Source organism: Macrosteles quadrilineatus, unplaced genomic scaffold (genome assembly GCF_028750875.1).
Source record: "Macrosteles quadrilineatus isolate MER2022 unplaced genomic scaffold, UCM_ALF_1.0 Scaffold_9__3_contigs__length_116548681, whole genome shotgun sequence".
Lineage (NCBI taxonomy): Eukaryota > Metazoa > Arthropoda > Insecta > Hemiptera > Cicadellidae > Macrosteles > Macrosteles quadrilineatus.
Genome location: NW_026542602.1, coordinates 88,995,927 through 89,009,633, shown reverse-complemented (window position 1 = coordinate 89,009,633; position 13,707 = coordinate 88,995,927). Strand labels below are relative to the sequence as shown.

Below are 13,707 nucleotides of genomic sequence, written 5' to 3'. Positions count from 1 at the left end.
TGGCAATATTACGACGTGAAGGATGGCAGAAAAGTTTGCAAGTAAAAGGAGTTGACACACTATGTAGGAAGCAATCAATAGGTACAAGCAATGAGGAAACACATTCTAGGCCTCAACCCTCCTGAGATAAACTGGAAAGTAAAAACTAATTGATCCTCGGTTATAGAAAGTCTACTTCGATCCCTAATTGCTAAATTAAAATACTTTGCGGAAAAAAAAACCTGTGAATAAAGTCTAATGCACTGTGATGCAGAATTTGTATAGGAAAAAATAAACTTGATACATTGAATAGTTATTTACAATTTTAATAAGTTTAAAACTATAGTTTACAAAACGAACGTAGTTCTTGGAAATTATTACTGTACTGTACACTTTTAAACAGTGTGAATTCACTCCACCTCACTACTGGAGTCCACAAATCTTGCTTAACTATCTACTGTTTTATAAGACCTTGAAAAATGTCTTTTAGACCCACTAGGAATTCTTGGTTAGTCCGTGTCATGGCTGCACACTGTTTCTCGATCAATTTCTCTTCCCATTCTCGCTGTTCCAGCAACTCCTTTTCTTTCTCAATCTTGTTTTGCTCCGCCTCCTGCTCCGCAACACGTAGGACCATGGTCTGCCAATTGCGAGTGAAACTCTCCAACGCACTCGTAATGGAAGACTCTCGCGCTTGCTCAATTTCCTCTCGAGTGGGTACTTTGACTGAAAAACAACATAGTAAGAACATTAAATCTTAAAAAGAACTTTAAACCTTATGATGACCATTCTATGGAATAAATCAATGCAACAATTTGACCTGAAGATGTGTTAATATTAACATGAAACAGCTGTAGTCAACCAACTACAAACCAGGATCACTTGACGGATACAGGTAATTTAAACCTTTTATTGTAAAAATCAGTAATCCAGAGGCTATACCATAAAAATGAAATTGAATTTAGATACTAGGGTAGACAGACACCCCATCTCTAACGACCAACTGCAGCCAATCAATATTCAAATTTATTGTATTCAAATAGAATACAGAGTAGAAGGAGCCTCTAACAGAGTAGACTAATAAATTTAAAAATTATACTGTGGTGTACATGTGTTTTTTTTTCTCATATTTTTTTTACTTTTATACTAGGTAGCTGAGTGGTCAAATAGTGCTCGCCTAACAATTGAAAGGTTAACGGATCGCTCCTGAGAAAAGTCAGTAGGCCTAGATGGTTTGAAACTGGACCCAGCTGTTCCTAATCATTATGATTTAAAATGATCCTGACTAATGACATAGCTGATCTTAGTCAGTAACAAAGCTACACAGATCATCACACTCTACTCTACATCACCTTAGCTGATATTTGGGTTAAAATATGCACTAAATGAAATATGTCCCTATCTCAATAATTGATGATTGATACTTATGTAGGCCTAACTCATACTTATGTGGTCCTTAATGAAACTGTCTGGGTAGCCGAGTGATTATAGTTCATACCTGGAGGTTGCTGATTCAATTCTAAGCGAGATCCTAACTGGAGCTCAGAGATCTTATTAGTTTGGATCATTGCCTCACAAAAAAGCTTAAAAATTTGACAGGTGTAGTAGATATTTGATACAAACTCACTCTGTCAATGGCTCAATTCAACTAGCCCACTTTCATTTTTATTACCAACAACAACTTTAAAATATGTGAGATTGAGATGTCCAATTTTGATCATGGCTAAAGGTTACTAAAGACTACTTGGGCCTCTTCGTAAGAATTGACGATAGTTTATGCTTTAAGCCTACAGGGGAACGGAATAAAATAACTGTGATATAACAATAAGAAGTAGAAAAACAAAATTTTAACAAACTCTCTAGAATGATCCAACAGTTTAAAAATACATGTATTGAGAATAACAAGTTTGTAGATAAGTTTGGACCGAATTGCTCTAGAATTAGTTGAGCTTAGAGTTTGTAAAAGATAAGAAAAAATGTATTTCAGAATCTCAATGAAATGTTAATAGAGTAGGCAGGGGCGTCATTTGGGGGGGGGCAGGGGGGGAATTTGCCCCCCCCCCCCTGGATCCTGGGCTAGAGAAAAAAATATACTGTACTAGCCAATATACAAATATTTTCTCCTGTCAAATACTAAAAAGCACAGCAGACAAAAATCTGTATATTCTTGTACAGTAATTTGATATTGTTTTATATTGTCTTAGATAGCACATTTTGAGTACATAAATTAGTAGATTTGTTATTCGTTTACTTTTTCTGTTTGGTGCTGTACGATAAACCACTTACTTCTAGTTTATATATATACATACAAATTCTGATTTTTTAGAAGCATTGCTTTGTCATTTACTTTTATGAATTATTCAAGCATTAAAATTAGACATGTGTATAAATTTTACGTAATTTATTTTGAACATTGTAGACTAGCAATTTAATATAGTTAAATAGAACCTTTTGTACTTTTGTGTCAAATTATTTTATTGGTGATAAAATTTAATTTGCTTTTAAGTTCTTAAATACTTGTATTTTATTTAAAAACCAAAATAAACTATAAACTATAGGCTATGAACAACCGTATTCCTTGCTAAATTTATGTTGTACAAGAGAAATTGGTCATGAATTTAATAACAAACATAATATTAATACATCAAGGAACTATTGATCACATTTCTTAGATGACTAACTTACCAACATAAAATTATTGTGTTTCTGTCTGTTGTCAATAATTCTTTGTTTCATTAACTTTCTGCCTACCGTAAGTTTAAATAAATTTTACTCATAATTTTTTTTAAGTGCTTTTGGCAAATATTTACAGTAGGCCTACCGTATTTACATTGGGATAGGCTATGATGTAATTTTTATATGTCTACTTAGGTACAGTTTTTTAACGCTGAATCCAAAAATGCAATCAGTTTTTGTCGGAGAGATTCCTAAGTGGCCGTAAAACGAAGGTTAGGATTACGAATCTAAGGATAATTGAGCGGTACTGAAGGTGGTAGGCTAATGGTAATATGGCGTGGTCTAGACGGGTCCATACTGAGTGAAGAGTGAGGAGTGAGGACTGAGTGAGAAGAGCAAACAACTGTTTATACTTGATCTAATGCGGAATGAAATCAAATCAATTCGTTTTGAAACCAAATAATCAGTTCTTATTTAGGCATGTGAGGAAGGTAGGTCGGGTTTTATGTGGATTCGTGACTGTATTAAGAGTTTTGAAGTGAGGTTAGATTAGGAAGGTAACGGTTAGGTTATAATGAACCGACTCATTAATTTATGCAACTTCCAGACTGTTTTTGCACAATTAAATAGTGGGTGAAACACAATGAAATAACGATAGGCCTACAGTATCAAAAATGTGCAATGACTCGAGCAAAAATGAACCGATTTTGATTAAATTTGGTATAAACGTGTACCAGTAAATCTACATTTATTCTAACGAGTTCGCAAACCAGCATAACCGGACTATTGGAACAGGGGTTTACGGGGGGTTTTATGAGGGTAAAAATGGGGTTTTCTCATTTTTCACCCTGAAAACATAAAATTTTGCAATTTCTTTCCAAACCATTTTGTAGAGCTCAAAAAACAAATAGGCCGAATTTAGCATATTGAAGCATTGTTGTATGTCTAACGGTTACGGAAAAAATCACAAAAAAGTGTAAATGTAAGATTACCGCGTTCTTCTTAACTGAGCTATGTTGGTAATCGATACCTTTAAAATATATCTCTATTGTAAAATTAAACTGTAACCTAACTAACCAAACTTGCTGATGAAAACATCGCATGAAGGTTTACTAATTGAATCGATACGGTAACTTAGTTTCAATCGATAGGCCTATTAGCGTACCGTAGCCCAGTTAAGAAACTGTACCCAAGTTACTCACTAGTGCGGACATTAATCCACAAAATGGAGTAAGTTTATTGCATCTACAGTGCATGCCTATAAATATCCACAATTTGTTACATCCCAGTAATTTAGCTGGATTTACTTACAGGATGACGCCACCGTCCCAGCAAAGTGCCACTTTCCGCACTAGGCAGTTAGGCCACCACAAATAACTAATTACCTATTGAACTAAGTTAAGTTATACAATACACAGAGGATACGCGTCCAGTAACCAGACGTGGATTAGGCGTCCGGTAACCAGACGTGGATTAGGCGTCCGGTAGGGGGTCCCGGAACGCCATTACCACAATGATACGATGTTTAGCCATCAGTGTTCGTGGTGTAGTGGATAGAGTGCTCGACTGATGTGCGAGATGTCCCCGGTTCGAAACCCATCGGTAACTTTAACTTTTTGTCACAGATTCTGCTTTGAATGTAATTTCTTCTTAACTGTACATCTTTTGTTAGAATTTTTGGCATTTATAATTTTATGTTATGAAGAGAATTGAACCTTCATTTGATTTTTTTCACTATCAGCAAGTTTGGTTGGTTAGGTTAGGTTATGACAGTAACTGCCGGACGCCTAATCCACGTCCGGTTACCGGATGCGTATCCTCTGCGTATACAATATATGCATGTAAAATATGATTGATTTAACTTACCAGCAGGATTAGCAGGAACATTGTTTGATTCAAAGAATTTAGATCCATCGATTTCTATGTTTTGCATCTGTCTTCTATTGAGCAGTTCATTGAATTGTTCAATTGATATAAAACTGTCTGCAGGCTTTCTCCCACCAAACAATTCATCTATTTCTTCGTAAAACGGAAATTCCAATTTTCTTTCATCATCAGTTTGGTACTTAGATTTTGATCTAAAGTAGCACAATCTAAGGTGTTTCCACTTAATGCTGACTTGTTCTGTGGTCCTTTTATAGCCTCTTTTATTCATATTATCTGCAACTATTTTAAAAACATCTGACCTCCTATATTGCCTTCCACTCAGTAAAGGCATTATTTCCTTCTCTTTCATTATGGAAATTAGTTCTCTGATTTCCATATCAGACCAAATCGGCCGTCTGTCTTTAAGGAACTTTTGTTCTACCCTAACAACTGGAACTCCATCAATTTCCTCTATATGAATATTAGTGTTATCATGAGCAACTAATTTATTCTTTTTAGGCTTAGGCTTTAATTTAACTAGACGTACCCCATCGATTACATCAAACTCAGCAGAGTCATCATCCATGATTTCACTATTGTTAGACTGTGCAAAAACAAAACAAACTAAACACAACTATTGAAAGTTTTGAAATTTTGAATTAAATTCAAAATATCCTCGCCAGAAAATCTACTCTGTTGTTCTGATACCAAACGGCACGCATCCAAATCCGAATCCGCTCCAACCAACAGAACAGATCCGACCTGAAGAAAATGCTGTTTATGGCAACTAACAGTAATGGCGGTTCCACTTCCACAAGTTGCGTAGTGTAGTGAACTGATTACTGTAGTGACGACGTGCGGCAGCCGAAACCGATGACGTCGACATCCAACCTCATTTTTTTACACAAAACCAAGGCGAGTGCTTAAAATGTTTCATTAAGCTTTGAAAAATATAAATATGATGCATTTATTATTTTTAATTTTTATTTAAACCTCTCATAAGAATAATTTTGTCCCTGTATTTATATTTGATACATCTTTAATAATTATCTAGCTCCTGCTACCAATAATTTTTCAATTTCAATTTTCAATTTCTTTATTCATTGAGAAGTATACATAATACAGCATTTGAATAGTGTCTAAGATTACAATTTTATTAAAATATAAAATACAGATTAAAAATAAATCTTAAATTAAAAAATACATCTCTCCATACAGATGCCTTCTTAATATCATCTAGTATTCTTGAGGGAGGTGGAAAAATTCTTCTTGAGAATAAATTGCCATGTTTATTAAGAAATTTTTAGTTTTGTTTTAAACTTTTTTGGATCTTTTTCATTTCTAATTCCTCCGGGGATATGTTTAAAAAAACTTTTACCAGCAAATGACGGCTTTTTTCATAAAACTTTAATCTGTGCCTATTTTGCAAAATCAGATTTTTTTCTCTTTTCATATTGGTGAACCGATAGATTGGATACATCGGATGAGGTTTTATTTTTAAAAATTAAAATTGAATCATAAATATATTGCCCATAAACAGTTAGTATGTTTAGCTTTTTAAAGTGCTCTTTTGCCGAGACATCAGAATTTAGTCTGAGCATTATACTCTCCCTGCTCTTTTTTGATGTTTTAATATTTTATCTAGATTGATTTGAGTTGTTGCTCCATATAGACCGATACCAAAGGAAATATGTGAATGGATATATGCAAAGTAATTTTTTTTTAAAGTTTTGATTGTGCCCTTAAATCACCTTAGGTCACCTTAAATAAATAAATTCAGCTAGGATTAGGTCCAGGAAGGCTGGCGATGTACCCATAACTGCAGATGAATTCAACCAATACTTTATCTCATCTGTGGCGGAGGTTCAGAAAACTGTCAATCTCAATCAACCTGCATCTACTTACCTGCTCAACAATTTTGCTGTACCCGAGGTCACCTTCAGCTGGAAGCCAGTGGGCTGTGATGATGTCACACAGTTGATATTAAACATGAAAAGTGGAAATTCCAAAGACATATATGGTATCAATAGTGATTTTGTAAAGGAAGTGGCCCACTGTATAGTGGCCCTACACAGTGCATAAATGATTGCTTCACTAGTGGTGTCTACCCTTTGTGCCTGAAATCTTCAAAAAACAGTACCAATCTACAAGAAAGGTGACACTAGTTCTCCAGGAAGCTACAGGCCGATTTTTGTGGTGCCTTGTTTTTCCAAAATCGTTGAATCAGCAATGAAACACCAGGTAAACGATTTTTTCGAGATAATTTTTTTGTTTTCCAAATTTCAGTTTGGTTTTCGGAGAGGGCTGTCTACTGTGGATGCAGTCGAGAGCCTTGTACAGAAGGTTTTAGATGGTTTTGAAAACCACTCACACACTTTAACAACTTTATGTGACCTTATCAAAGGCTTTCGATTGCGTTCCGCATGGGATACATACTCCTCACAAAATTAAGGCATTATGGCATTATTGGTGTGGAGCTTAGCCTATTTCAATCTTACCTAGAAAATCGCTCGCAGAGAGTTATTATGTTCAATATAATGCCCTCCTCTGACGTAGCTCTGATCAAAAGTGGAGTACCACAGGGTTCGGTACTGGGCCCATTCTTATTCCTTGTACAAATGATCTCTCTTCAAACATAGATGTAAACTCAGTTGTTTTTGCAGATGATACAACCTTTTTTTGTAGTGTTTCTAATGTAAATAGAGTCTTGTGTATTGTTAATGAATAATGCTCTGAATGATGCTAACTCTTGGTTCGAAACAAAATGGGTTACTTTTGAATGACTCTAAAACTCACAATATTTTATTCACTGTTGATAAACCTGATCTTGGTCTTTTAGATGTGGGAAAAAATGTTAAACTTTTAGGAATCTGGTTTGATTCTTCTCTCACTTGGTCTTCCCATATTGAATCCCTCGAAAAAGTGGTTTTCGAAGTGATATATATGTGTGTGTGTGTATGTGTACGGTATCTCCAGGCATTTTTTTGATATTTTGATTTTTAATGTTGATTTTCCATAAAACCTCATAAAATAACGGGAAAAACAGATTTTCAAAAAGATGGCCCGAATAACGATTTTTATAAAAATTTGGTATGTTATAGTGCTTTAAACTCTGAACAAAATGGTACAAATCCAAATTCCGTAAAATAACAAAAATCGGATTTTTGGACAAAGCTGGTTTTGATCAAAATTAATATGTTATGGTCCTTATAATAAAAATAATAGTACAACCCCCATTGCTGCAACAATTACGGTTCAAAAGTTATTGCAACTTTTGTGATTTTCAACTTTAAAATATCATATTTACTCCTACTGCTTACCCATGATAAATGTTGTTGACAAGCTTATGGGAGAAAGTATGTGTCAGAATGCTGATACCGTTTTTTATCTTTGCAATAATAAGTAAGTGATCAGTCAGGCTGTAGACGCTTGTGTGGTCAGTGACACTCTGTACATCCCATTCGTTGAGCACCATTACTGAACACTCTCTAAAGCTCTCTGTAGCAGTGAGAAGTCTTGTCGTGATTTCACCTCTTTGAACTTGATGTCGTCTGCGAAAAGGAGAAATGAATGTCTATTACGCCTTTAATATCATTAATGAAGTGAAGACTGATGAGAACAGAATTTATCCCAGATGAAATCAATCCCTGGTGGACACCCGAGCTTGCAATAAATCCTGGAGGATCATACATTACACATACATTACATTATTTGTCATGAGAGCCGAAGCCCCCTGACTGCATACCCGGTACCTATCGTGAGACTTACCCGGGCCCCATGATGTAGGCCGAAGCTTACGCATCAACCTTTAGCACATCATGGGCGGATGACTTAAGGTCATCAGGCTCGCCGGCTGCCGAAGCAGACCCTTCGGAAGGAGGGTTGCCCCTCAATCCTAACCAGGGATTCCGGCTGCTTGTTTAAGCGTCACTCCACCTGGGTTCCACTAGGTCGGGACCTAGAGGTCCATGGTAGAGCGCCCCGACGCATTTAGTGCAAGCAACACTCGGGACCTATCTAATCCCTGACAGGCAGAACCCGCCATCAATAGCCAGGAGGAAGGGGACCGTCAGCAACCTCCCATTTACACCACTACCCGATCGAGGCCTTACCCATTGCTGGGAAACCAGAGATAACCAGAGCGATAGATCCCCAGATACCCCTGGCGGGCTCGGACCCAGCACCCGATCTACTTCGTTTGCCCGTCAGACCCAACATCACTGCCAGGCCATCAGGGTTTTCCAAAAGGAGGCAGGTATAGAAGTGGGACCCACCCGGATGAACCTATCCACCAGAGGTGGCGACACCCTTGACTCAATTGAGGTTCCGGGAAGAACCCCCCACACTCAAGATAACCATACCGTCCGTGCTCAGAGACAGGGATTGGTTTGCATAAGTGCCTACAAACCGTTGCCCTCACACTGCGTTAACTCAAGGGTAGTAAATTTGCCCTTGAGTGTCCCCGTGAGCTACGGGTACTTGCCCGTTTTCACCTCCAGGAAAGGTTACTTCCAAAGTCGAGGATTTGCCCACTGAATGCTGGTCGCACACAACAAGCAGGCCGAAGCCCAAAGAACCACAGACACAGGTAGGTTAGAGAATATGATGCACTTCCATCTCTCCTAGAGCTAAACACCCCTCCATCCTGGATAAAGGAATGTCACTGGGACCCAATGCCCAGTCGTCCATGTCTGTGGCCTACTTGAAAATGCCGATACCAACACCGAGCATTTACCTCCCCTCTGGGGGCTAGGTATTTCACCTCCCAGGACGAGGCTACTTCCAAAGTCGAGGATATGCCTCACAAAATGTCAGTCGTACACAACAGGTAGGACTCAGTCACAACCACAAGCTACAGGCAGGTGAAAGATCTATGAACTTAATCAACACTAGCAGAGCTGAACACCCCACCACCCTGAATGGAGGGAATGTCACTGGGTACTCTCACTTTGGGTACAACCCAAAGAGGCTGGCTTGTCCAGTCGTCCATAGCTTGTGGTCTACCTGAAGTGCCGGTTCCAACACCGGGCAATTACCTCCCCTCTGGGAGAGCTAGGGTCCGCGTGGTCGCCCAGGCCACGAACCCACGCAAGCGTGGGCCCCCTGCGGTAATCCTGGAGGATCGATGGGAAGTACACTCTGGGCGAATGGCAAGTAGCTTTCAAACCAGTTCAGCATAGTACCAATTATCCAATAGCTTTCAAGCTTTGCCAGGAGCTGGGGGAGGTAGTGGTTGAACTTGTTGAATGTCTTGCTGAAATCGATGTAATTTTCATTTGACACCGGTAGTTGAAGGCACTCATTACTTGACACTGGGAAGATATTACCCCAGCAGAAAAATGATGTGTCGTAGTTATCAGCAATGATTTTTTTACAACTAATATGGAAGGGATTGAGATTAATCTAGGTCTATGCTAATATTTACAGGAAGGTCATTAAAAAAACGAGGAACAAGAGTAAGTCATAAGTCAAATTTTTTATTTACCAAATAAGAAATGATTCAATTAATTAAAGAAATAATGTAAGGAGAGGGTTACAAGGGACAGTGCATCAAAAGAAAGTCACTAAGAAAACGCTTTGTGTACTTAATAAGTGTTTTGATTGTGAACCAAAGAACTAACTCCTAATTATTGTAAACTGTTTATAGATAGTATCTTATTATGTTTCGAATCTTCGCCTGTTAAGGGGAGGAATGGCAGCATTGTGCATGACGTTTAACGGTGACAGCGACAGCAGCCGAACAGCCAGCTAGCAATCGGCGAGTCATTCTCGTTTTGGTCCATTATATCGGCTGTAGCTGTAGGTTTGTCAAAAATGGCGGAAGGTCAGGATAGTGCTAAAAAGATAAATGTGACAGTGAAAACGCCGAAAGACAAAGTGACTGTTGAAGTTGAGGAAAATGCATCGATTAAAGATGTAAGTTAAATTTTTGAATTATTAGTGATGATAAGCATGAACTAGAACCTTCGACAATGTTTAGACAAATGATGTTCTCTGTGAATGCTTGACTAGGCTACTCAATATATTTTTGTAAATTGCATCATAAGTAATTATTATTTCTTTCGCTGTAACACAGTTACAGAAATGTAGAGAGGGATATTTTGATATAATGTTATATTCGGGGTCTTACTGAATACATACATAACTTGAGTTTAATTGCATTGAAGAAGGTCTAATTAGGCCTAGACACTTTTGACTCGGTCGACACCCAATTTTAAATTTTACTAACCTAGTTTGAGACATTATTTTATTTCTTCATAATATAAGTTAACTTACTTGGAATTAACACATATCAGAAATGTTCTCAATTCATTTTACTTATCTGACAGCTTAACTGTGCAGCCTGGATCAGAGGTTATGGGCTAGGCTATAGCAAAACGTCGATGAAGAAACAAAACCGCCTAGGCCTATCTGACGAATCTTCAACTTTACAGAATAGAAGAAAAACTGTTTTGAAAAATATCCATTGAATAAGAACCTATAAGTGACTAAAATAGGCCTAGAGCTTAGATTTTAATAGAAGAAAAACTGTTTTGAAAAATATCCATTGAATAAGAACCTATAAGTGACTAAAATAGGCCTAGAGCTTAGATTTTAATGTTTCAAAACTAATTTCTAGATAAAATTAAGTTACATCTAAGTTACATAGACCTAAATACTTATATTACTTTAACTATTTACATTTAAAAAAGAGTACTTAGGCGGTATTAATGTTTAGAGATGTGATTGGTAGGCCTAGATTGGTTTTGTGGATAAGCTGTACAAGTTATTCCTATTTTCAGATAAAACTTATTGTTGGTAACTTATTGCTGCATTCATATATTTTGTTTAAACAGTCTGTTGGGCGGTTAAGTGAACAATGTATTTTAAGAGAAATTCAATTAGTTGGAAATTATTGTGGACGGAGGGTGACCAAGAGTAATTTATATATCATTAGAAACTATAGTTCGGCCGTTTAGAAAACGACCTGCGCGCTAATGCTAAACCAATGCTGGAGGAGGTCACTTTCTAAGCGGCCGAACTATAGATTTTTACCTGAAAACAATGGTGCACAAATTTTCTGCTAGGTCACAAAAACCGAATTACATAACTACAATTTAAAAAAATGTTATACTCATTCATAAAACTCACCAATTCAATTACCTCAATAACTGTTTACCAGTACAGTAGAGTCCCGCAAACTCGGCGTAATGTGGACTGGAAGGGTGCCGAGTTTGTGAAATGCCGGGTTATCAGGAACTAGGGTTAAAAATAAGAACAATAACATTTAAGCTTTTTAACCGCCTTTTTTATTTATATTTATATTACAAGCCAGTATTAAGTTATCAGATATAGTACAACAAACCCTTGGTATGAGTTGTGAATGATTTGACTTGAGCTGGCTTGAGTCCATGTTTAACTCAGACTCAAAAAATCACAAATTTTCTGAGCCAGATGATGGCCGAGTTATCCAGACTGCCGGGTTATCGAGTGCCGAGTTTGCGGGATTCTACTGTATTATTGTTGTGAGGGGTTGGGGTTAGCCACTGGGATCGTGGAAATATTTTCACATACGTTTAAAAGCATTGTTGGTTGCCGCGCCAGTTACTGGGATTGAGGAACAGAAATATCGTGTCGACGCCGATGGTTAAACAGCGTTGGTGGTGTAGTGGCTAGAGTACCCGACTGACGATCGTGAGATCCTAGGTTCGAATCTCCTCGGTGGCATTAAGGGGATACGCCACTATCTGTAGGCCATATTTTATATTTTTTTTACATTTTCCAAAAGTTGCATTTTTAGATAGGTCATTTAAATGTGAACATTTAGCTAAAATTGTTTGCCAATCTGACAACTCCTTCTTGTATAAAAAAAATAAAATATAAAACGCCGCAACCAGCAATTTAACAAAATTTTGAACTATTTTTTTTGTTCCTGATATGTACACTTTTAATTGTGTATCATAATTATGTATTATGGAGTTATAAAGTAGGGTACATTTATTTAAAACAAAATAAGTACTTTGCTATTGTTATATATAATATAAAATAATAAGTTAGTGTAGTTATGGGAATTTTTCTCCTGTCAACCACCTGTTACATCACCTGCGATTATCTCAATACCGTGTTTTTTAGGTTATTATTGTACAAAAGTTTGAATAACTCCGTTAGTACTATACTTATAGTATTCAAATTTTCACCAGACCTTCTTTATATAGTAATAAAGGATTGTGTGTATAGTAAGCCCTATAGCATTACATTTACTAAAAATATTTATGTTTACGCAAAAATTTTAAATATTTTTTTCAGCTTTTTTATATTTTGAATAAAAGGTGTCCTAAAAATTTTGTTTTTTTAGTTACCATAACGATTATACACAGAAATACTCATTATTTCATCCTGAATCAGGAAATAAATAGAATATGTCATTCCGATCAGTAGTTGAAAAGTTATTCTCAATAACGACTTCTTAAAAATGTTGGTGAAAAAAACTAAAAACGCATATAAATTTAGTAAATAAGTTATAAATTCAATATTTTTGTACCTAAATCTTCTAACTAAGTCTAGTATAAACAAAATATACTAACTAGGTTGACAAAAATAAAATAATAAAAAAAAAGTTGGAGATAGTGGCGTATCCCCTTAACATTTTGCTTCTGATTTTGTTAGAATGTGATTTTCTCTTTTTTAAGTTCACTAATTAGTTTTTTTTTGATTTGAGATTTATAATTTAGTTTTGTGATAAGAATGCATTTGTTATAAATACATTAACTTTTTGTTTGTAATCATTTTCTAACAGCGAATAATTGAGATAGGCTAATCGATTCTTAAAAGTATCAATTCGTTTAAGTATAGGATTATAACTTTGGTCTAGTTTTATTTTAGCAGTTAAAAATAAGAAAATATATTGTCAACCACTTTCAAAATTTCCCTTTTGTGCAATAATATTTATCAATACGACTATGGACTAAAAAGAATAGGCCTAAATGAAAACTTTAAGAATTGGTTTACCGGTACGTTACATTACATTTATAATAACATCAAAATAAGCAGTTTGCTTAACTTGAAACCTTATTTTTCCTAGTAGCTAGAACCTATATATTTTACATACAGACCACCTTATGATTTTAATTTCTATCAGTTTATTGAGATATTTGATAGAATATTGAGATACCACATTGAGAATATTGAGATAGGCCTACAATGAAG

At 36.2% G+C, this 13,707-nt stretch overlaps 2 protein-coding genes across 2 annotated transcripts in view; one reads left to right on the top strand and one right to left on the bottom strand.

Moving 5' to 3' along the window:
• Positions 1 to 284: 284 nt before the first annotated feature.
• Positions 285 to 5,329, bottom strand: LOC129003162 (uncharacterized). The gene is made up of 2 exons (XM_054431421.1): positions 4,522 to 5,329; positions 285 to 705 (listed from the first exon to the last, which is right to left on the bottom strand). Exons 1-2 carry the CDS (start codon positions 5,105 to 5,107, stop codon positions 434 to 436), a joined length of 858 nt encoding a protein of 285 aa, XP_054287396.1. The 5' UTR covers positions 5,108 to 5,329; the 3' UTR covers positions 285 to 433.
• Positions 5,330 to 10,322: 4,993 nt separating this feature from the next.
• The window catches only part of LOC129002472 (ubiquilin-4-like), a 43,773-nt gene continuing 40,388 nt past the window's right edge, over positions 10,323 to 13,707 (top strand). Inside the window, exon 1 of the mRNA XM_054430306.1 lies at positions 10,323 to 10,437. Within this exon, the coding sequence (XP_054286281.1) occupies positions 10,336 to 10,437 (102 nt within the window). The 5' untranslated portion in view covers positions 10,323 to 10,335. The remainder of the gene's footprint in view (positions 10,438 to 13,707) is intronic.